The sequence below is a fragment of the Ictidomys tridecemlineatus genome, chromosome 12 (assembly GCF_052094955.1).
Source record: "Ictidomys tridecemlineatus isolate mIctTri1 chromosome 12, mIctTri1.hap1, whole genome shotgun sequence".
Lineage (NCBI taxonomy): Eukaryota > Metazoa > Chordata > Mammalia > Rodentia > Sciuridae > Ictidomys > Ictidomys tridecemlineatus.
The window spans coordinates 98,948,662-98,973,296 of NC_135488.1; the positions used below are offsets into that span (position 1 = coordinate 98,948,662).

General features: G+C 44.7%; 1 protein-coding gene and 1 long non-coding RNA gene across 6 annotated transcripts in view; one reads left to right on the top strand and one right to left on the bottom strand.

Moving 5' to 3' along the window:
- Nucleotides 1-22,909, top strand: part of Alk (ALK receptor tyrosine kinase) — a 651,421-nt gene extending 628,512 nt beyond the window's left edge. The window contains exons 24-30 of one of the 2 annotated variants that reach the window (XR_013429124.1): nucleotides 5,681-5,778; nucleotides 8,465-8,557; nucleotides 10,923-11,024; nucleotides 17,149-17,283; nucleotides 17,895-17,985; nucleotides 20,078-20,820; nucleotides 21,935-22,909. Coding sequence is in view for 1 of the 2 variants with exons in the window: in XM_040271529.2 (XP_040127463.2) it covers nucleotides 5,681-5,778; nucleotides 8,465-8,557; nucleotides 10,923-11,024; nucleotides 17,149-17,283; nucleotides 17,895-17,985; nucleotides 20,078-20,764 (1,206 nt within the window). In the remaining variant the exon portion in view is untranslated. Of the gene's footprint in view, nucleotides 1-5,680; nucleotides 5,779-8,464; nucleotides 8,558-10,922; nucleotides 11,025-17,148; nucleotides 17,284-17,894; nucleotides 17,986-20,077 lie in introns of both variants that reach the window. The other variant, XM_040271529.2, reaches the window with a different exon arrangement.
- On the bottom strand, nucleotides 1,737-20,805 carry LOC120885080 (uncharacterized). Of its 4 annotated transcripts, XR_005727598.2 has the most exons (4): nucleotides 20,676-20,805; nucleotides 2,314-2,569; nucleotides 1,957-2,069; nucleotides 1,737-1,823 (listed from the first exon to the last, which is right to left on the bottom strand). It is a non-coding gene; the product is annotated as an uncharacterized LOC120885080 (long non-coding RNA). The 4 variants fall into 4 exon arrangements; XR_013429129.1 differs by having other exon boundaries at nucleotides 1,737-2,069; XR_013429128.1 differs by having other exon boundaries at nucleotides 1,957-2,569.
- Nucleotides 22,910-24,635: the final 1,726 nt, after the last annotated feature.

Consider the following 24,635-nt stretch of genomic DNA (forward strand, 5'->3'; position numbering starts at 1 on the left):
CAGCAAGAAAAGGCACGGCCCCCAGAGCACGACCCTCAGGCAGGTCAGAGCAGGGATCCGCTGCCCAGTTCCAACCTCCAACAGCAGGCACTGCCCAGAGGATGCCCATGATGGGGAAGACTCCACTCTTGAGAAGCAGTTTCTCAGGGTCACCAAAACCCACTGCTTTGTTATTACATTATAATGCATCAGGCTTCACCTGCTGCAGCTCAGCCTTCCAAAGCAGCCTGGGCCAATATGTTTGTGACAACTCTCCCCCCAGGGGGTCAGGGATTTGTTGGGCTCCAAAGGGACTGCAAGTAGCAACTTAGAAAGATGAGCATTAGGGGAGAAAGGAACATCATTTCTAGGGGGCAGACGGGGCTAATACAGTACATCCTCCACAGAAGCAAGGTGGCCAGGGGACATTGGGGCAGAGAAACACATTCCCTAGAGAGGGGTGGGTAGAGCTGCACCCCCAGGTTCTTGACTGGCTTGAAGCCCTGAATTCCACAGGATTCACTTGTATGACTCACCCTGAGACCCTGCTGGCGGGGTGGGGGGGGTGCAGGGGTCCTGATGATCTCTGTGTGCAGGGACCAAGCTTAAGGGCAGACGCAGACAAGGGCACTGGCCCCGGGGCTCTGCAGTTCCACAGAACTTATATCAGGATCAGAGGCCCTTAGAAATGGTCAAAGGGGCTCTGACCTCCGACACAAGTGTAGACATGGAGTGACAGATGTACAAACATGATGGACAGACCAGCCATGTCTGCTATGGAAATGAAATTAACAGTACAGATGAAAACGTTGCTTGAACCTATGTCCCCACCTCTCCAAGAACAAAGGTTTCTATTTAATGTCAAAAAACTTTGTGCAGAACTAATATTTATTCAGCAAATATTTATGGAGGCTTTACTGTATGCCAGGTACAGGTAATAACTGTCTTTTAGTATCCATTGATTCTGTGACGACAAAAGCCATGAGAAAGTTAGTGATTTTTTTAAATATATACCAGCAGGGATTAAACCCAGGGTTACTTAACCACTGAGCTACACCCCCAGCCCCTTTTTTTTATGTTTTATTTTAAGTTGCCCAGAATGGCCTTGAACTTGTAATTCTGCCTCAGCCTCCCGAGTCACTGGGATTCCGGCCTGTGCTATGCAACCCAGCCCAGTGAATGTCCTTATTGAGGGTGTAGGTTGTCAACCACAATGGGGTCTGAATCTTTTGGGATCGTGGTAACACTTACAGGTAATGGCTCCATACAAGTCACTCAGTGCACAGCTGACTTCTTGGGTCCTACTGTGGCGGGGTGAGAACTTCTGATAGGGACCGTGCTCAGGTTTAAATCTTTGGCTCTGGCTTGGACAATATCCATGCTGGCTCCAAGCAAGCCGGGTCCCCTGGTGCCGAGGAACAGTCGGTCCCCATCAGGAGGCAGGAATCATGAGGGCCCAGGAGCACAAACTTCTCATCATCGGCTTTAAAACTTGCTTTGTTTCTTTGGGGTTTCCTGTCCACATTCTTTGCTGCTTTTGTCTCCCCCATTCATCTTTATATGTGCCAATTTTAAAATACACCCCATTCTGGTTTTCACTTGGTAGATTTCCTTCCCCATGTCTTGTGATCCTCCATCTAAGTAGTAAAATGAGACAGGCTGGAGTGTGGCTCAGTGGTGGAGTGCTCACCTAGCACTGCCCAGGGCCCTGGGGTCAGTCCTCAGACACCCCCCCCCAAAAAAAGGAGGAGAGATACTAATATTTGTGTATCTTTTATTAGTATATGTTATCTTTTAGGAGAAGCCCCTCCCGTGACACCGAAGAAACCAGTCCTGCTTCTCACCTAGAAGAGAGGGTTATCCGCCTAGATGGTGCCCTGCAGAGCCACACACTCACCCACACAAGACTTCTGGGGTCCAAAAGACTTTCAAAGCCACAACATAAAGACTGATCATTCATGTCTCCAAGACACCTACCTGGCCAGGGATTCCCATGTCTATTTCATCTTCCAATTCCGACCCACAATCCTCCTTGGGGAAATCCCAGACCAGATCCTCACTGAGCCCCGCAGCGTCTGTCCACAGGTGTCCTGTGAGAAGACCATCTGGTGGCCAAAGAAGTGCCACCATCCACAGGCAGATGACAGGCAAAATCCTGATTCCCACTCCTGTGCTCCAGCCGAACACCAGTGGCACCAGGTACACGGGCTGGCTTTGTGCCACACTGCTAGTCTAAGGGTTGGTTTTGCCACAGTGTCACATGTCACCCTCTGTCCCCCCATGCACACTACACACATGCACACCCATATGTGCACAAACCACACACACGCACACCTCCCCACAGGTGGCTGACCACCGCTGTGTCTGCTGCTTAGTGAGGCAGGTCGTTGCTCTGAGCAGGGGAAGGCCGGGAGCCCCGGCAAACCTGGCCCTGCACTGAGGCATGGCGCTCTGTAGTCCCCGCAGTGCTCAGGCCCCGGGCATCTGAGACATCAGTGATCTTGGATCCTGAGTGACAGAGGCTCTGCTTCCTCCAGGCTCTCCCTCAGCTGGGACCAGGTCCTCCTTTCGTGGGAACAGAAACATTCTCCTAAGGAGAGAAAAGATACTTCTAATCCTGTAGTGAGGGCTGTTTCATGGAGATACGCTGCTTTTCTTGTCCCCAGGAGGTCGCGCTGTCTCTCACAGTGCCCCATACAGCAGGCCCCAGTGAAGATCCTGGAGGAGCCAAACCCTGGAGGGACTCCTGAGCCTCCCCGCTGCCACCTAGGAGAACTGCAGGCCCCACGAGGAGTCCCTCTGCGCCTCTGGGTGGCCCTCCTGGCAATCCACAGCACCAGGCCTTGTCAGAGATGGGGAACCTGCTCAGAAATAGGCTGAGCAAAGGGCCCCAGATCTTATGGCTACTAAGGGATAACAGGGGGGTGAAGCCCAGGTCAGCTTGACTGACCGCTGCTCTATGTTGCTCTGTGTTTGTGTGCCATGTTGTAATCTATGCTCAAGGTATTGTGCTCTGTGTTCACATATCCTCCATCCATCCTTCAGCAGTCTTTTTTTAAGAAGCTCAATTTTAACTACTTAAATCCTGCTGCCCCCAACTCAGATTATTAAAGCCCAGCTCTGGGAAGTTTGGGTTCTACCTTAATGCTCTGTGCCCTGAAGTGATCACTTAACCTCTCTGAGCCCTCGGCATCCTCACCTTAAATATGGAGCTAGCCTTCTCTACATACCACACTATCCATTGCATCAAGGGGAGCTTCTCTACAGACTTGCATGCAAGGCAGCAGCAGGGGATCTGCCCTCCTACGTTGTCTGTCCCATGAAGCAGAGCCTAGAGAAGCAGGACCCTCTCAAGCCCCACAGCTGTGTGGAGCCCTGGGAGGCCTGACCAGGGGCAAGGAAAGCCTCTTCAGGCAGATCTGGGTGACACTACTACTGTCTGGTAGGTGACTTCCCTCTGGATTTCTCAGAACTAAAGAGCACGGTTCTTATCCTACCCTTGAGCATTCAATGAGGTAAAAGGTAAAAAAAAAAAAAAAGCCTCTGAGTCTCTTAGGAGGAACAAAATAGAACTACGAGCAGAATTTCCTGTAGGGAGTTTGCCCATATGACCCAGAGTCACCAGCTTCTACCTCTCTGGGGCTGAAACCATCCAACACAGTGCTAAAAGGTATATTAGTCAGCTTCCTGTTACTATAATGAGACATCTGAGGCAATTACTTACATAGAGAAAAGGGTTATTTTGGCTTATTGCTCCAGTCTGGCTGGGCACAAATCACGAGCCACTGAAGCAGGAACAAACTTTATTTCTGAACTCCACCAGCACACTCCACACACGCTCCCCGAAACTCTCCCAAATGCCACGCGGCTCCTCCAGGAACCACCAACCGGAAAATCCCTCCTCCGGCACTCCCCCAACCAATGGGAACTCTTCAGGAATCCCCGCGAGAGCTCAACGGGAACTCCAAAGTAGCGGGCTCCCGTTGCAGCAAGAGCCATCTTATTACCGGACAGTAAAGGTCTAATATACACAGCTCAACATAACCATTATCATCTCAATGGCTTGCTGGCGTCACCTCTCAACCACTCCGTTCTGGCAAAAATGCCATGCGTCATTCGGACTCGGCTGTGGCTCTCAGCAGCTTATGGTTCTGGAGGTTCTAGTCTAATGTCGGGTGGTCCCATTGCTTTGGGTCTCTGAGACAGGCATCATGGAAGTGCATGGTAGAGCAAACCACTTATATCCTGAGCCAGGAAACAGAAATAGACTGGAGACTAGGGTCCCACAATCCTCTTCACAGGCACACTTCAGTGACCTAAGGACATCCCTCTAGGCCCACTCTGTTTCCAATACCACATGCTGTTGACCAAGCCCTTACCACATGGACCTTTGGCAGACACTCATCCAAACCACACCAGGGGATTGGATTTGATGGCCCACCTATACTTCTTGCATAGAACTTTGAAACACAGCCTCTGGGCAAATCCTGGTCCACAGAACCATAATCAGTCAACTGGCCACCAATACTCACTGAGCACCTGGAATATGCCCAGCAACGTGGGATGGGAATCTTGTCTCACAACACTCAAAGCATCCTACTTGGGGACATGGTAAAATAAGCTCAGAGTAATAAGTGAAGTAGATAGGACCCTGCACCACAGTGTGCTGCTGCAGGCCCCTGGGGCTGGGGCATTAAAAGAGGCCAAGGCAGGGGCTGGGGCGGGGCTCAGCAGTAGTGCCCTTAACCTGGCATGTGTGAGGCCCTGGGTTCAATTCTCAGCACCAGATATAAATAAATAAAATAAAGGTCTGTCAATAACTAAAAAAAGAGAGAGAGAGAGAGACTAAGATGTCACCGTCAGAAGAGTCTTCACGTCCCTCAAGTGGGGGCTAAGGGGTCAAAAGGGACATGTCCCAAGGCATGTGCTATTTCCTTTAGCATGAAAAAGATTTTGTATGGAGCAGCCTGAGGTGGCCCTTAATTAGCCACCCTTAGCCAGGAATCCCAGCAGCTCAGGAGGTTGAGGCAGGAGGATCCCAAGTTCAAAGCCAGACTCAACAACTTAGCGGGTGTTTGTCTCAAAATAGAAAACAAAAAGGACTGAAGTGTGGCTTCGTAGTTAAGAGCCCCTGGGCTCAATTCCTGATACCAATAATCATCATCATCACAATCAATTGCCCAGCCTTTTCTAAAAGCTTTTCTTTTCAGAATCACTTTAGGTCTAGATCTTCTTGAAGTTTTAAAAAATATTTTGAGACATTTAGATAGAGCATTTATTCCAGGGGAATAAAATGTTATTCCCCTGGTCAGTTTCCTCACAGGCTTGTTTATAAACTTGAGCTACTCAAGTGTTTCTAAGGCTTGAGATAGGATGTGTAGAATAAGGGAAAAAGGAACCGCCAGGGGCCACACGCTGGAGTCCTGCAGCCTGAGCATCCGAGGCTGGCCCCAGGTTAGAATCACCGGGGAGCTTGCACATGGACTGAGCTGAGCGCCCCGACAGAGGTGGGAGCCTGGGCTGGTTGGGGCCAGGCCTCTGTGTTTTTAAAGAGCTTCCAGCTGAATTCTAGTGTGTGGCCAGGACAGAGGCCCCTGTGGAGCAGCCCGTCTGCAGCCAGCCTCCTGGCAAGCAGAAGCCAGTTTGCATCTTGTCTGTCCCCCAAGAGGTTCATCAGTGGATCACTTCTGTCTCCTCACAGAATCAGCCCTCCTCCCTGGCCATGCTGGACCTTCTGCATGTAGCTCGGGACATTGCCTGTGGCTGTCAGTATCTAGAGGAAAACCACTTCATCCACCGGTGAGTCAGACGCCTCGCTCTTCCTGCCACCTCGGCACACTTCCCCACGCTCTCCAGGGCCAGGTCTCTCTCTTCAGAGTGGAATAAGCGGCCTCTCTCCAGAGCTATCTGGACGGTTCGGCTGTTTGTACTGAGAGAGGAACTGGCTCAGGGCCTCGCCTGCCCGCGTGTGGAATGGGCATGGCGCACGCCCCCTGGCCTCTAGGCTATTCTGCGCCTCCTGTGGGGACTCCCGCCTGCATCTTGAACGTTCAAGTCCTAGATCACCTACGGGGGCCCCATGTAGAAAACTGGGCTCCTTAGGGGGAAGTAAAAGGAGTTCATATTTCACGTCTGACAACAGATAGCGCTACAGCAAGGACCTCAGATTGATTGGTTTGTTTTTGTTTTGTTTTGTTTTGTTTTGTTTTTTCTATATATTTTTTCTAGATATATTTGGTAGGGTGTTAATGATACCAAAAAAAAAAAAGGCCCTGTACACTTTAAAAACAAATCTTACACTGACTGACATTTCAGTTTTTTCTTTAAAAGGAGTTAAATGCTCTATGGACAAGGAAAAACCCTGCACCAGAACCAACTTATTCCCATCCTCTTCTTCTTCCTCCTCTTCCTCCTCCTCTTCATTTTCCTCCTCCTACCTCTCACTTGCTTCCCTCAGCCCCGGCACCCCCTCTCTTGCTTCTCGGGCTCTCCTGTAGCCCAGTGGGCACCACTGTCCTCCCATACTTTCCCTTCAGCTTCTCAGCCTTCTCAGAGGCTCCTCGGCAGCAGCCCTAGTTCACATCTCTCTCTGCTTCTTTACCACGTTACCAAATCCTTCCATTAGGGGGCGATACTCAGAACAGGACAGGAATAGGGCCAGTGGAGGTCTCTCAGTGCATTAAGATCCTTGATCTCCTTTTTGGATTCCCCTGCAGGAGGGATCGAGGTTTTCATTTCTCTTTCATAACGGTCCTTGTCCACCTTTGCCATGTTTTCTCTTTCCCTTTAGCAGACAAGGTCTTTGGGCTCTCTGAGCACTTCATAGAAATTCTGAGAAGCTAACTGCTGCATCTGGGAGTTTCTTCTTGTTCTCCTCCCTGCAAGTTTGCACAAAGAATGTGTCTGATGACATTTTGCCTCTTGGTTCCTTAGGATGTCCTATGCCCACGTTGACCTGTTTTGTTTGGGTCAGTGGGACACAGCTGCCCGCTGAGCTCTAACTTGCTCCAGCACTGTCTCTGTGGAGCTCAGTGTATGGACCTCCATATGTGTACACCTCTGAATTCAGAGGAACCCCTTCACTACAGCCACTGGCTCCCCTCTTTTTTGGTTTCATTAAATCTGTTTTCTTTGGCCATGGCATACAGCAATTTCAAGAACAGTGTGTCACCCTACCAATTCTTGGTGTCTTCTATAATATTACAATACCTTATGAAGTTCAAGATCACCTTTTTAAGTAACCATTCCATATGCATCAGAGCAAAAACCCTTCTGGAGCCATACATACCATTTCTAGTCCAGTTTGCTCTATTTCTCTTTGGAATTGATGGCTCTCTATACAATAGTTGTTTTTTTTTTTTCTTTTTTGATGTCATTCCTGTTATGCTTTTGTGATTTTATTGGGTCATTTTATGAACCAATGCTCCTCAAATTTCATCTTAAACCTTAGGGATCAGGTCAGTGGCATTAATAACATTCATTTCCCCACCCTGCCGTTACTCTGGATCCTAAGCCATGATCCATGATCTGGGTCATATTTTTTTAATACATCTTAACAGCCAGTTGTTTACTTTCCAAGTTCTTTCTCAACCAAGGTTCAGAACACTCATGAAGTCACCTGAAAATATAAAACCCACCTGTGCTGCCTAAGGTACTTCTCGTGTTTTCTGCTTAGAACTTAAAATTTATTAGGGACCCTTTCCAGACTTCTGGCTGCAGCTTTGATGCCCACGTGCAGGTCACTGGGTGAGCAGTGGGAGATTTGAAGTGGACAGTCTCGGAAGGCTTCTGATCCTGCCTCAGAGGCGTACTGCAGGAAACGGGGCCACGGGGAGCCTGCTGACAAAGAAGCCAGCCTCGTGACCTGAAAGAAGTGATGCTCCAGCCAAGGAGCTTAGCAAAGCCTGGAGGCGAAACCGTGGCTACTTCTTTTAAAACTAGAAATATTGGGGTATATTGTAACCTACTTGAATCAGATATCATGAAAGTCATGCTGTTCCAGAACTTTCCTTCAAACAACTGGCAAAAACCAACCCATGGTCTGTACCTAACAACAGCTTCAGGTCAAAAAGCATTTCTTATGCCCGTGTATCATGGCTTTTGGCTCAAATTTTTAATAAAATGAAGATAATGATCGCACCCTGTGTCTTGCAGGGTTGTGAGAATTAGACGTGAAGGACCTAAAACATGCTTAGCACATAGTAAGAGGCCCATAAATTGCTACTGTTGTTACAGTTAGTTTCATCATTGTTGTCCCATTAAGCATTTTCAATGGTTTCCCCTACTCTCTTCTCATTTCCCTGTTAGTTTTGAGGCCTGAAATTGGCAACAGCTGTTTCTTTCACACTGAAGTCTAAGATGCCAAATGAAGTGTAGGACAGAGGAGGGAACTGTTGGAGCTCCAGATTGGAGGTGAAAGCCCTCGACATGGCTACTATACACATAGCTTCACTGGATAAAATTGGGGACATTGTTTGCTTCCCAGGGACATTGCTGCCAGGAACTGCCTCCTGACCTGTCCCGGCAGTGGAAGAATAGCGAAGATTGGGGACTTTGGAATGGCCCGAGACATCTACAGGTGAGTGAAGACCCCCAGCCCCCAGCGAAGCCTGTCTCCACCACCGCAGCCCTGAGGACTGGCCTGTGGCTGCTCATACCTTCCATCAGCTGACACCTTGTCACCTTCCCGCATGACATTTCCATGAGTTCCTTTCAGGATACAAAACCTTAATTGGTGCCATGCCTGAGGTCTAATTCTAGGACACAGCCACCTGCAGGAATTGACACCAAGTTTTTAATTGGATTGTCTTTCTGGTTCCAACTCTTAATCCTGCCGTGTTCTGAGACATGGAATAACCTGGATTCTAAAGGTGGGGAAAGCTTCAAAGTAACTTTGGAACTTATTCCATAAGCAACCTTGCAACTTATTCATCCTCTCCCCTTCATGGGCAAGATCTAAGGGACGCCATAGATTCCATCACCTGGGCATGAGCACCCAGGGCTGGTGGGACACCAAGAGATGGGGTGTGGTTTAAACCATGGGCACTTAGCTTCATTGCATCTTCCCTGGCCCTTCTTAAGGCTACCTTAAAAAAAAAGTGTGTGTATATATATATATATATATATATATATATATAAATTTTTAATTTTAAAAAATAATAATTGCACTTTCATTCTTCTATTCCTCTGTTTCTTCTTTTTCTAATTATTTACAACAGTGACTGACTACATGAGTTAAGTTGCTCCTCTGCATGGTCACTAATTAACCTCTTCATTAACCCTGGGGTAGAGCAAGGAGATGGTGGCATAGAGCTTTAGCTTTTTGGAGAATAATTGAGATGACCTGGACATTCCTAAGGGCCTCAGCCAGAACTGGTAACAATCTCCGTGTGAGAGAGGATACCACTACCATCTTGGGAACCCAGGGAGCAGCACATGGTGGGGCTGAGTCAGTGAGGACCACTCTGGAGCTGTCTGCCACTCTCATGATGCAGTTTTCCAGTGTTCCACTTTACCTTCCATACCCAGAGTCTCAGCACTCCTTCCCCTGCTTTCTCAGAACACCCAGGGTTGCCTCCAGTTTAAAACGCAGACACTGCGGCATGTCACCCAGCTCTCCCTTCCTTACTAGGCTCTTTGCTCTGACAGTCCCCCACTGTTAGTCAGCTTTCTGTCACTGTGACAAATACCTGAGATAAATCAACTTATAAAAAAGAAAGGATTTATTTTGGCTCATGGTTTCAGAGATTTCAGTCCATGGTGACTTGGCCCTGTAGCTTTGGGTCAGTGGTGACACAGTGAATGATGGCAGGAACTCCTGGTTTAAGACACTTGCCCACCTCATGGCAGCTGAGAGCTTCAAGGACATGTCTCCAGGGACCTAACTTCTTCCCAGCAGGCCCCACTGCCTAAAGGTCCCCCGGGCTCTTACTAGCACTACAGGCTGGTCACCAAACACAAAGACTCTGGGGAAATCCAAACTGTAACTGCTCTTCGTCCAGCTTCACTAGCTTCTGCTTGCCCACCGACAGTGCCACAGTTCCCCATGTGCCCACCAAGTTCATGGGTCAGGTATGGCCTGAGAGCGTTCCATCAGTGCCTCTCTCTGAAGCTTTCCCTGTCTCATACAGAGCAAATCAGTGCTTCACTTGTGTCACTGAAGACTGTCCCTACCCACATTACTCTGTGTGTTGTTCTGTTCCTTCCACTGAAATAGATCCTTGGTAGAGAGCTGTGACTTATGTCCTCAGCACATGACAGAGTGACCTGATACCAAGTACTCAATACATACTTATTGAAGTAATCAATTAATGTTGGCAGGCTACCTCCCAGAACACACCCAGACTGAGAATATGGCTTAAAAGGTAGATGAGTCCATCGATTTGGTTTTATCAGTGAGTTGCATTAGTGGCATTCCTGATGAACATGAATAAATGAATTCATCTACCTTTTAAGCCAATTCCACGCCTAGTCCCGTGTTCTCCCGTCTGGTGTATCCATGGGAGGCCTCCCCGATAGCCTTCTAGGTTATTGGTTGAGAGCCCACGTTGAACTAAAGGCTCTGCCTGCGAGCCATGGAGGAGCCGAATGAATAAGACCCAGCTCTGCTCTCAGTTCTCCCATTTAGCATCTTGTGTTACTGCAGGTCATCAAAACACACTGTCCTCGTAAGGTAGGAGTAATGTTATTCATTTTGAGTTATAATAAACAAAACCCAACAGGGAAATCTAAGCATCTGCTAGCAGGGATCTTAGTCATTGCATAGATCTTTTCTTCTGTGCCTCTGGTGAGCCATTAAATGACACCAGAGTTCTTAACCAAATGATCTGTGGTCCTCTGCTCTTCTCCTGATCCACCAAGGACCTCTCGTAGACGATGTTGTTGACACTTTCTGTGCAGTGCCACCTCCAGAACCACGCCTGGTTTCCTCTTCCTCCCCACAGGGCCAGCTACTATCGAAAGGGAGGGTGTGCCATGCTGCCGGTTAAATGGATGCCCCCAGAGGCCTTCATGGAAGGAATATTTACTTCTAAAACAGACACGTGGTGAGTCTTGCTGCTCCCCTCCTCCAGGTATCACTGTGACCTGAGGTGCTGCTCTTGGTCTAAATGATCCACACTCTCCTTGGGGAGACCCCAAGAAGGAAATATTTGCTCTACTTCATCACAGTGGTACTCCAGCGTTGGCAGACACCAGCATCATCAGGAAAGCTGCTTAAAGACCCCACCCCAAGAGTTAACGATCAGACGATCTTGTGTCCAATTGAGAACTTGCCTTTCTAAAGAGTTCTGCAATGATACTGACTTTGCTGGCTGGGTGACCACGTGTTGGGAACCTCATGTCATTTTATTTTATTTTATTTTATTTTTAATTTTTTAGTTTTTTTTTTAGTTGTTGATAGACCTTTATTTTGTTTATTTATTTGTGGTGCTGAGAATCAAACCCAATGCCTCACACATGCCGCGCAAGTGCACTACTGCTAAGCCACAGCCACAGCCCCCCCCCAAGTCATTTTAAATGGAAGATTAAACCTAAGCTCCGTCCGAAAGCATGCACACACACGCATGCACATTCACATGCACACACTCACTTAAAGGGAATATTTTGAATTGCATTAAACTCCACGAGGACAAAGAAGACCACAAAGACAAAATTTGGAACACTGGAAAGCTCATGGAGAAGTGGCCCCTTACTGAGGAGAACAAAAATGGACATCCCAACCAACCAACAGTTCAGGTCCAGAAGCAGGCTGTGCACTCGGCCCGAGAGCCCCAGACAGGCCCAGGAACTGAAAAAGAGCTACCGGAAAATTAGTTCAAGGTCTGATGAAGAAGTGTCTAAGTCCTCTGGCCCATCCTCTGGTCACTAGAGTGTCGATGCTCCTTCTGCCATCAAGAGTGGGGCTCTCTCTCCCAGAGATTCCAATGAAGTCCCTCTGGTCTTGGGGACCTAAACCTCACCATGGGTGAGGTGCTCTACTGTTCACAGGAATATTTCTTTAAGTCTTAAGGGTATTTGCCCCCTTGGTCCCCTCAGTAGCAAGAACACTGGCAGCCAGGCAGGAGATCAGAGAATCCCTGGAGGCACTGAGTGATGAAGAGAAAAACCACAGACACTGGCAAGGGGGGTCACCGGTGTAGCAGGCTGTATGTATAATGGCCACCCAAAGGCCGGAGGTCCTAGCCCAGAAGCCTGCAGTTGTTAGCCTATTAGCAAAAGAGCCTTCCCAGAGAGAATTAAGTTGGGAATCTGAAGTGGGTGAGTTTTCCTTGATTAACTGGAGGGAGAGGGAGATTAAATGCCATCACAAGGCTTTTTTATAAGAGGGAGATGGAAAATTTCACAGAGACAAATAGTAGGAGGCAGTGTGACCACAGTGGCAGAGACTGGATCAATGTGACCACAAGTCAAGGGTTCCAACCGCCACCTGAAGCTGGAAGGAGGAACAGATTCTCCCTCTGAGATTCGGGAGGGAACACAGTCCTGCTGACTTGTGGGATTTGAGCCCAGAGAAACTGCTTTCACATGTCCAGCCTTAAGAACTGTTGAGAGAACAACCTTAGGTTGTTTTAAGCCAACAAGCCTGTGGTAATTTCCTACAGCAGCCACAGGAAAGGAACACATCCGGTGAAACCATCGCACAGCTGCCCACAGGTGCCAAGGGCCCCTCCCAGAGCCTGGCACCAGCTTTTAATGTTCAGCCTTAAAATAAAAATAGGCAGACAAGAGTCAACAAATATTTGAGAAAAAGATTATAATCTGAAGAAAACAAGAGAGAGAACTTGGAGGAAGAAAATGTAGAAAACTTAGGAAAACTTATTTTAAACTATAATATCCTCAGAAAGATAAGGGAAAAAAAAACTATTGCAACCATAAGTGAAGGGCAGAAAGTTGTTTAAAGCAATATTTTTAGCAGAACAAAAAGCTCTTGGAAATAAAATATGATGATAGGAATTCTTAAGGGGATGGAGAATAACTCCTTAAAAACATATGTGGCCACTGATATCGATGTCCTTCCAAAGATCACAGGGGTGGGAAGGGGAAGAGATACTTTACAGTGAAGAAACCAGACAATGTGACCTCAGCCAGATGATCAAGGTCAACAGCAACAGCAATATGTCAGGCTGAGAACACACACCCTTGAGATGATGTAATGCAAATGACACTTTATCCCTGTGATCCTCCTCCCAAACTCACAATTCCCATCTAATAATGATGAAAACAGACAAACCCAATTGGGGAATATTTCACAAAATTCTTGACCAGTTCCCTCAAGCCTGACCACGTCATCAAAAACAAGGAGAGTCTGAGATGTTGTCAACAGTCAAGAGGACCCTAAGGAAATTTGACAACTAAATGTAACATGCTATTCCAAATGAGATTCAGAAACAGAAAAAGGAAACTCAGTTAAAGAAAAAAAAAACTAAAGAAATCTGAATCAACTGTGGGTTTTAGTTAATAATGTCTTAATATTGGTTCATTAATTGTAACAAATGTACCATACTAATGTGATACTAAAAATAGTGGGAAATAAAGTGTGATGTATATGTAGTCACAATTTCTTCACAATTTTGAACTGTTCTAAAAAATAAGTTTATTTTTAAAATATTCTGAAATAAATGTAAAATAAATAAGAGGGTTGGAATAAAGAGTTAAATAAGTCCTTTGGAAAATAAAACAACTATAAAGAGATGGAATCCATAGGAAAGAGAATTAAGAGGATTAGACCAATAGATCCCAAAAGCTAACAAAATAGGAGTCCCAGAAACAAGAAACAGAGGAAGTGAAGAGAACAAAAACATCAAAGACATAAGACAAGATTTTCTAGAATAGAACATGAATCTGCAGAATGAAAGCCTCCACCAAGTGCCAAGCACCATGGATAAAAAGAGCCACACAAGAGCACATTGTCATGAAATTTCAGACCAATAAAATTCTTCATGCTTCCAAAAAATATAATAAACAGAGATCAAAGACATGGACTAGCTTAACAACACAGGAAACACAAGAAAACAATGCATGCATAGTCCCCATTCTGAAAGGCTTACATTGAGACAATGGTACAAGATGGTAGAACCCACAATGGCGGTGCCCATGTTCAATAATGTAAACAGGAGCCTTTGTTCTTTCCAAATCAGATTTGCCTTAACTTAACCCAGGGAATCTCAAAGTGGGGACCATGGTTTATGGGCATCAGCATTACCTGGAAACTCGTTAAAAATGAAAATCCACAGCCCCCACTTCAATCCTAATGAAGCAGAAACTTTAGGGGTGGGGTCAGCAATCTGTTTTAACAAGCCCAACAGAGGATCCCAACGCGCACCAATGGTAGAGCACAAGCTACCCAGCCCATCCAGAGGCAGAACAATGTAAGTGATTTAGTAATTGTTCTGAACACATGCATATCCTATGACCCATCTGATCTTTTAAGAATTTACTTTAAAGAAAATTTGATGCCAATAGACTTGGGAAAGGATATTCATTTGCACACTGTTCACAGTCGAAAAAAGGCTTCAACCTGACTCTCCATCAAACAGGGGATGGAAAAACAAACTGGTTTGTTTTCATCAGGGAAAACTGTTCAGCAGTGTAGAAAGGGTAAAACGCATACTAAGCCTGCATGTATCGACGCAGACACATCACAAAAACAATATAAAGAATGTCACAAAAAGGAATAGGATAATATTTAAGTATAACTTTACAGTGCAAAAAAAAGTGCATAATACAGATTCTCTTGTTTATGGCTTCAAGTGTTGTTTAAAAATGTGGAAACACAAAAAGGAAAAACACATTCTTATGTCAGTGGAGGGGAGAAAGAAGAGATGCAGGTGGGGCTTACCTATATCTATTTTATTTATTTAAAAAGAAAGGGAAAACTGACATGAATAAGGTAAAGTAATAAGATCTAGATTCCTTTAAAAAAATACAGTGACCTCCATCTACTGTCTTCCATTTATCAATCAATTTAAATCTATCTGACAGGCAGAAAACATACAGCTGTAACTATTTAGGCCTTGCTGCCATTGTTTTGCTTGATCTTGCCTGCTTTGCTTTGCATTGGGTGCAAAAATACCCCCAGAGAGAGATAATATAATGTGCCAGGAAATTTGTAGGTAACAGAATCCTGGAGATCTAATTATCTGCTCCAGTCTGTCTTAGGGCAGTTGAGTTGGAATCTTTGCTTCAACCTTCTCATCCGAAAAATATGGAAAATATCTTTGCCCAATCCAACTCACCAAAGTCTTTGAAATGTTACCAAGATGACAATAAAAGTATTTCATGTTCCTTACAAGCATAGTTTTCTACAATTTTCATGATGATGTTTATTAATAGCAGAAAACTACATCAGTATACTACAACAAAGACAGGCTTTCTTTGTTCAAAATGCTCACTGTTAAATTCAGGGTTTAAAATAAAATTATAACCAAAATATCAAAGGAGGTTATTTTGGAACATGTTTTAAAAATCTCAAAAATTGTTTAAAACAGGGGCTGGGGGGTGGGGGGGGCTGGGGATATAGCTCAGTTGGTAGAGTGCTTGCCTAGCTTGCACAAGACCCTAGGTTAGATCCTCAGCACTACCACCAAAAAAAAAAAAAAAAAAAAAAGTTTAAAATAAATAACAGACAAGAACTTGAACACTTTTTAAAATTTATTTATTTATTTACTCTTTATTTTAGTATTGTTTATGTGTATGTGGTACTGAGGATCTAACCCAGTACCTCACACATGCAAGGCAAGTGCTCTACCATTGAGCCACAACCCCAGCCCCAAGAACTTGAACACTTTTTTAAAAAAAAAAGAAAGAAGAGAAAAATGCCTTACCAGATGGAGGGGAAAAAATATGCAAACAGTAAAACAGAATGGTATCTATGTGAGAAGCAGACAAGTAGATGAAATGATTAGGCCTAGAAAAGATGTATCATTAGTCAAGATTAAATTTCAACCTAATTTGAGTATAGGAAAGAACAAACTCAACAAGAGCAGCAAGTGTTTACCTAATCTTTGGTGAAGGAAGGATTGTATGACTATAAATTAAATGAAGGAAATCCTACAAAAAATTATAAATAGATTGGACTACCTAAAAATGAAAATCTTTGGTATGCTAAAAAAGTAGGGTTAGAAAGCAACTCAGAGAAGTATTTCAATTTTTGAAAAAAGGTTAACATCTCAGATATATAAAAAGAATGTCTACAATGCATTTTTAGTTACCAAAATTGATACCAAAATAATATGCCCCAGTAGATAAAAATGGGCAACAGACATGAACAGACACTTTGTGGGAGAAAAACTGAACTGGATTTATAAACACTTAGGAAGACATTCCCCCATGTTAATTAGCAAGTCAATAAACATAATTTAAGACATTTAACCATTTTTTCTTTGAAGTCAGTAAAAGTCCTCATTGTTAACAAGCATATTCAGTGTTGATGAGAGTGTTTGCTATACTCTTGTTCAATGTTGACAGACGAATAGTGAAGCATTAGGATTCAAATCGACATTATGTATCAAGAATGTTTCAATGTTTGTATTTTGTGATGTACTTGTACTAGAATTATTCTTTATTTTACTATTATTCTAATGTAGTAAATCAGAGAATTAATCCTAAATAAATCCTCCTTTTGGAAATTCACAAAAATGTTCATCATGGAGTTAAAGATCTTGAAAGTTGTGGGCTGGGGCTGTAGCTCAGTGGTAGAGCACTTGCTTAGCACATGTGAGGCACTGGGTTCGATCCTCAGCACCATAAATAAATTAATTAACTAATTTATAAGGGATTTTGAAAATTGAAAGCAATATAAGGCAAATTAAGGCCCAATTATTCAATGGACTACTTTATCATCATTTCAAATTTTTGTTCACAAAATTAGCATGGAAAATGTTTTTGCTAAAACAAAATATGCAAAAGCATCAAGGTTCAAAATTACATATTGAATATAATTGCAATTAGGTAAGAAAACAAAAACAGAAATTCGACCGAAATAAAAAGTCACATGTTGGCAGCAGTCATCTTTCCACAGAGCATCGTATGTGGTATTTCTCATTCCTTTCATTTTTCTATCTTAAGATTCCTCTATTATAGATAAAGGTATAATGGGGAAAGAGATTAAAATTTTGCACCTGTGTTCACGTGTACACACCCGTCCCCGTGTCTTCTGTCCATGCTCAGGTCCTTCGGAGTGCTGCTGTGGGAGATCTTTTCCCTGGGGTACATGCCATACCCCAGCAAAAGCAACCAGGAAGTCCTGGAGTTCGTCACCAGTGGAGGACGGATGGACCCACCTAAGAACTGCCCTGGGCCTGTGTATGACTTTTTTAGGGCACTTCTACTAGCCCCTGAGCATAGTTTTTCCTTTAAAAAGTATCTAAAAAGTATTCCTTAAGGCTGGAGGGGCAGGTGGCTACCTTCAATGGAACATGCCCCAAGAGAGGCATGTGTCTATAACTTCATTGAGATGGTTAGTCTTCCAGCCCCTCAGAGGCAAGACTGCCATCCTGGCCAGAGGCTGAGGATTCACAGGTCCACACTACTCAGACACGCGTGTACCAGATTCACCCACCCCTACACCCTAGATCCTGAGTCTGCTTTAATAATATTCCTGTTCGCTGTGTTTTTTACTCTCCTATCTGGCATCCCTCGCCTCCTTCCATCAGCAAGACAGATAGGATATAGAATATTCTGTCCCAGAAGTGGCTTTAATTCAGGAATGAATATTTGATATAAACACCAGGATGTCTGTGTTAATGAGCTTTGATATTAACACCTCATGTCAGGCTAATTCCCTAATCTACCAGCAGGGGACAGCACCTACTGCCTACCTGGGTCCTACATGAATTACCGCCCTCAAAAGATAGGTACCAGTTCTGACCCCATCTGGAAGTGCTCTTCCTGACTTTAATTGCTTATTCTTTTAGATACCGGATAATGACTCAATGCTGGCAACATCAGCCCGAAGACAGGCCCAACTTTGCCATAATTTTGGAGAGGATTGAATACTGTACCCAGGTAAAAACATGTTCTCCCCTTAACCAGCAATAATTTTATATGGAAAAGCCCTAAAGATAGCAAATACAAAGGTAGGAAATGAAAGGCAAACCAGTCAGGGAACAAGACTGATGATCATGAGAATGAATATTCATCACCTCTATAATGAAAATGATTGGCATCTCATTCTGCCCATTTCATACAATAAATCCTAGTAACTTCCAGTTTCTTCACCAGCATGTGATACAGTGCCAGACAGTAGTAGTAGAAAATCAATTCAATTCACAAATATTAACTAAGTCCCTGCTGGAGATCTAATGTTTTATTAGGTGAAACTGGAGCTTCAAAGAAGGATGAAACACTCCTGCTCTCAAATAGTTTATAGCCTGGCTGGAGAAATAACAACGTCTGAACTAAATCACAGTGTACAATTGCTCACTCATATGTCCAAGTTAGAAGTATTAAGGGAATGAAAATTCAGAATAATCTGGAGAAAATTTAACATCATCTCTAGTATTTGTGTAGATTTGGACCTCACAAATCACTTTTCATGTATTTCATTTTGTCCTCATTGAGGGACATAAGACATCCCATTTCACAGAGGAGGAGCCAGGCCAGGAGAGGTTGTCCAGTCCTGTACTGAATTTTCCCTTCTCCCCACTCATCTTTAGCAGACATCTGCCTCCCACCTCAAGAAGCACACAATTCATCGAAGGAGAATTCCAGTTTCCTCCTTGTTCACAGTGTAGACTTGCCTACCTCTGCAGTCATTGGTACACCCCGCCCCCCAGGCCTCCTCCTCATCCCGGTGTCTGTCACCTACTGTCCCTGGGGATTATAATCATCAAGTTATCTCCTCTCTTCCTGCTCTCTGGTTTCATTATCTTTCTTTTGGCTCTTGTTCTTCCAGAACGAGAATACTGATGAGAATATGCCAGAAAAATTCAACAATTCAACCACCTCTCTAAATTCCCTCGATTGGGACAAAAGATAAAACACCTTTTGCAAACTAGAAGCACTTTCTAGCCTCACCATCCCACGCTCACAGGCCTTTTAGCTCAGCGGGTGAACTGACATCTTCCTGTAGATGGGCTTCGTTGGCGGAGTTACTGGAGTTCTGTCAAAGAATCTTGTTTGATGGCATGCCAGTTTACAATGTTGTAACACAAATGGAATACATCTACCTAAATAGAGATACCTTCCCTAGAGTATTTTTCTCCAAAATATATAAAAGCCCTCTCAAAGGTGGGCAGTTTTACACTTGCATATTTTAAATTACTTGCTATGGAAAGGATAGTTATTTTTTTTACTGATGAATACTGAACCAATGAGCTCAAGTTACAGGCCCTTTTCCCTATTTGCATGAAACATTAATGAATGAGATTCCCCCAGAGTTACGTTTTCTTCCACGAATTTCCCTTAAATCTCTAGCAACTGCTTCTACTTTTCTGTGTTACAATCTATTGCTGTAAAAATTATCTAGCACAAAGTTGTTCTTGCAAATGGTTTTCCTCATAACACTTCAGTACTTCCTGAGCCCTCAAGGGACCCTTCCCATCCAAACCAGTCAAAAACCCCTGCATGGTGACATCAGCACATGGAATGACGTGATAACACCAGGGAAAGTCACCATCAAGCGAACCCCCTCAAGTAGCAGGAAACTGGAGGAGGCTAGGAGCCCACAGTCTGCCTCTCCTCCCCTGCCCACAGCACACACACACCTGAGGTCAACACAGACTTCTTTTTAGTTGGAAATATTAATTATTGATAATAGACTGGAATATTTTTTAAAAAATACAATTTTTAAAAAAAAAATGCATTTATCAGTAAAATTTGGGTCAAGGGCAAAATCCCACTCCCCCGCCCCAGGCAGTGCGGGGCTTCCCTGCACCCCGGCTCCGGCTCCTAATTCCACCCCGTGGGCTCCTCCTAGGCCTTCAAGGTCAAGGGCGATGCTTTATTCGGTTCCTATTCTCAGGGCTTATGAATTAATATATCCTCAGTGTATCCTGAACGGTCTCCTGGTCTTAAAGTTTAGATGGCTTCTAGGGTCCCGTCTGGACTCCACATTTTCTGTGATTCGGTTTTCATGGGTCCCTCTCTCCTCCCATAGGACCCAGATGTCATCAACACTGCGCTGCCCATAGAATACGGCCCGCTCGTGGAAGAGGAGGAGAAAGTGCCCATGAGGCCCAAAGACCCCGAGGGGATGCCCCCTCTGCTGGTGTCCCCGCAGCAGGCCAAACGCGGGGAGGACCGCGCCCCAGCCGCGCCCCCGGCCCTGCCGGCCCCCTCCTCGGGGAAGGCGGTGAAGAAACCCGGCGCTGCCGAGGCCTCCGCGCGCGTCCCCAGGGGGCCCGCCGCGGAAGGGGGACACGTTAACATGGCATTCTCTCAGTCCAACCCGCCAGCAGAGCTGCACAAGGTCCAGGGGTCCAGGAACAAGCCCACCAGCTTGTGGAACCCAACTTATGGCTCCTGGTTTACGGAGAAACCCACCAAAAAGAACAACCCTCCAGCCAAGAGGGAGTCACAGGAGAGGGGGCGCTGTACTGTCCCGGCCGGCGGCGCCGCTCCCGGCAGACTCGCGGGGGCGTCGCTGCTCCTGGAACCCTCGTCGCTGACTGCCACCATGAAGGAGGTGCCTCTGTTCAGGCTGCGTCACTTCCCTTGTGGGAATGTCAACTACGGCTACCAGCAGCAGGGCTTACCTTTAGAGGCCACCACTGCCCCCGGAGCAAGTCATTACGAGGACAGCGTTCTGCAAACCAAGAACAAGGCAAACCACCCTGGGCCCTGAGCCCGGGGCCACTTCCTTCTCTCTCCTGGAGAGCCCATGGGACAGGGGGAGGGGAGGTAATGGCTCCATCACCAATCAGAGACCAAATGTCACTTTCATTTTGTGCCAATTTATTTTGAAGTGCCACATTTTTTAAAAACAGTGTATTCTCAAAATGCTTTAGAAAGGTTTTGAGCATGGGTTCATCCTATTCTTTCAAAAGAAGAAAATATAAAAACTGATCACTACCAGGCCCTATTGGTTGCATAAGGTTTTTTCCGCATGGTGGTTGTATACTTCTTAATCCTTATGCTTCTTTTAACTTGTGTGTGCTCTGCTTCAATGTCGTCAGAACCAGCTGCTTACATGTCTCGTGGTGGGAGTATGAATGTTCCTCGTTGATGTGGACATGAACCATTGGAGGGGTGAGGGATCGAGAATAAAGGAGCTAATTGTAATGATTCAGCATGGGGAAAGACTTCTTCACTCGGAAAAGAAAAACCATAGACCATTAACTGAAATATCACTTTAGATGATGGGTAGATAACTAATTGTGCTGATTCCTTGCCAATTATCTTTTTTAAAATGTCGTGAATAGTTCAGTAGTATAGAGGAAAAAAATATGTGAATATGCTCATCTAAACAAAATACATACATCCCAAGTGCTTTGAGTATGATGAAACACCAGGACAGATCCAGAGATTCAAACACCCTATTGACATACCTCATGCCTTAAGAAAATCCTCCTCCTAAAAGTGAAAAACTGAGTGTGAGGTTTCCTACTAGATTTGAAATCACGATTTAAATTACTTGCTTTCAAACTTGCCACTAATTCAAATCTATTCATCTATTTTAAAACAAAAATCTTAAGCCTATGAGTGTGGAAACATATCCATTTGGAGACATTCGTTTCAGTACATCTCAGGCCAAAAACCTTTGAACAGTTTTAGTCATGAAGTTCACTGTGCTGAAGTTCTCCCTGTCGTGATGGGCAGGGTCCCTGGGGGACCAGGCCCTCCAGTGGTCCTAGGAAAGTCTTACAGCCATAACCTCCCCTGCCCCATTCACTTGAGTTTTCTGACCCTTAATCATGCGATCCTAGTATATTGGGACCAAATATGTTGAAATATTTATAGGATAATTTGTATAGCTACCAAATGCAGATTAAAATGAAGATTTTTTTCCCTCTAGGCGGCGAAGAGGAAAGCAACTAAGGAAAGCTTGGAGTGTGGGGGATGACACTGACATCTTATTGTGGGAGTTCTACACCTGGTTTTCCTAGATGAAATTTATTTCTATAAAACTGCATCAGGAACCCATTAAAATTTATACACATGCTTCTGTAATGTTCTGATCTGTAAGTGCTCATTTCATTCTTTGTGCTTCTCCTCTCTGCTCGTGTCCAGTCTGTTTCCCGGTGGTAGCATCTCTTTGGGAGGAAAGCATTTTCTGTTACTTGCTATGCATGAAACATTCCCAAGCCAAGGGACTGCAGGGCGGGTAGGTGCATATGTACCTTTCTTCCAATCTTCTCCTTTTTATCTCTATCGGAAGTATAAGTTTGAATGAAGAGAGGTATTATATTCTACACCAAACCAGAAAACTATTCATTTCCCTTAAGGCAGTTGCCTGGTCCCAGAATTGGTGGTTCTGTGTATCTGTAGATGCACTGGTACCTTGGGGATTACTTTTATTTATCTGCCCAAAATATTTTCATCAATATACATGAAGCTGAAACATCCATGAACTCATCTCTAAATAACTGTATCCGTAAAGTATGGTTCATGCCAGGTGCAAAGTAATCACATAAACTCTGTTCCAGCTTACAAACCACCCGGAGGGGCTCTAGAATCTCACGCTGAGAAACACTCTCTCCTAAAGGATAACAGAAAACAATTCCACTTTACATCAGTAACACCAGTAACCAGTTAAGAAGGGAGTGTGCCACGTGGTTAAATAGCCAACTCCTTAATGTAATAGATGGGGGAGGGGTGGATCATAGCCCTTTCCACTCTTAAAAAACAAAATGCAGGTTGTGCCTTACTACCACGGAGGTTGATTTGTTGCTTTTCTCTGATCGTCTTTGTTGGTCAATGTTCATGTAAACGATAGTGGAATCTTAAAAGCCTGTATACATGGATACGGAAATAAACAACTCCACACTGAGATATTATGCCCTCGAGATGTTTCATTGAAGTTGGTGTAACCTTAGGTACCAGCATGATTAACATAGACTACTGTCCACTGAATGCTGCTACAGCCATATGGCTACAGCAATCCAGGCAGATGCTGTGGACTCTAATAAATTCATTAGCAATGATAACAGGTTCCACCTAGAAAGTGGACAGACACAACTGAAGTTTACAGAAGTCATGTTAATTAAACCATAATCTAGCGTAATAATTTATATTCCACATCAATTAAAAAAGCCATCAAAAGGTTACAACAGTTCCACTGGGACACTAGCAATTTGTGAGGAATGACCAGTTTGTCAATGCATGGCTCCTCACAATTATAGCAAACTGAAGGAGCAGGAATACACTTTTTTTTTTAAAGTATGTTCTACTTAATAGTTAAAAGACTAAATCTTCTTCCACTAGGGTAGAGTCTAGAGTCCTGGCTCCCCTGGATTATCTGACCCAATGATTCCCCCCTATCTAAAAGAAGGACAATAACACTCCTGTGCCTCATAGTTGCCCTGTGGGAGAGCATAAACTGTGACTGCACAGCACCCCTTACACCTGGGGAGTGACATGAGGCTGGGTGGGTGGGGGTCAGCGTCTGTGCGCCTCCTACCCTCCCATTCAGCAGTTCTTGTCCACCCAATGGAAAAAGAAGAATGGATCAACCCTCTACCACTGTAGAACTAGGTTCCAAGTGTTAAAACAAGCACCACAGAATGAAAACTAATTAATTTGAGCGATTATTTTAAAAAATATTTTTGGCATCTCCATGTAATTATTTCTTGGTCAACCCTAGGGCTGTAAGATATTATGTAACTGCAGGTTGACTTCATTCTTTAAAACATAGCTGGGCTACTTTAATAGATTTCCTCTAGTAATACAGCAAGATGAGCTTTGCAGACCAAAATACGAGACGGGTATGAATTCAGACCACTTTAAGTAACAGGCTCCCCATGACAAGATTCATAAAATTGTATGCAGTGTGTTGTCAATCTGTCTGTGGCTAATGATTTTTTAAATGAGTCCCTGAAGAATCCACATTTGACTTTGCTGATTTCATGACAACAGATGGTTCCCCAAGTTGTGTGAACACAAAACCACCCCCACGTGCCTGAGCTCCTCACCAGTATGCCCTGAAATCTAAGAGGATGACTGAGAACAGAGGAGCTATTAAGATCGTATTCACTTGGTATCCTGCGCAGGTACACTTGGTTTTTAATGCACTCCTGGAGTACAAAGCTATTGTCTAGCTCTGGCTCAGCAAGGAGAAGAACTTGGAGAAGCTTCATAGGAGCAGACCAAGATACAATTAGTGAGGGAGGGGACCTATAACCACAAAACTAGAGCAATGTCCTCCCTGCTGCATTCAGGGCAGGGAATGCCCTGGGTGCTCCCCTCTCAGGTGACCATGGCACCAGCAGTCTACCCTCAGAAAAGCAGCAAGTACCAAAGTCTGTGGAAGTGTCCACCACTGTAAGTTCCTCTTCTGACACCCCCTCAGTCGCTCTCTGCGCTCCCACAATCTAAGGCCTGCTGCCTCCTCGTAAGCAATCCCTTACAACTCTTCCTCCACACTAATGTGCCTTTGCTAGGCTCATTTCTACCCATCTAAAGTGATATTTCATTTTATTTAGCCAACTGAAATAACTCCCAATTACCTTAGAAGAGAATCCCTCCTGTCAGTTGAAAGTCCAACTTACTAAACCAAG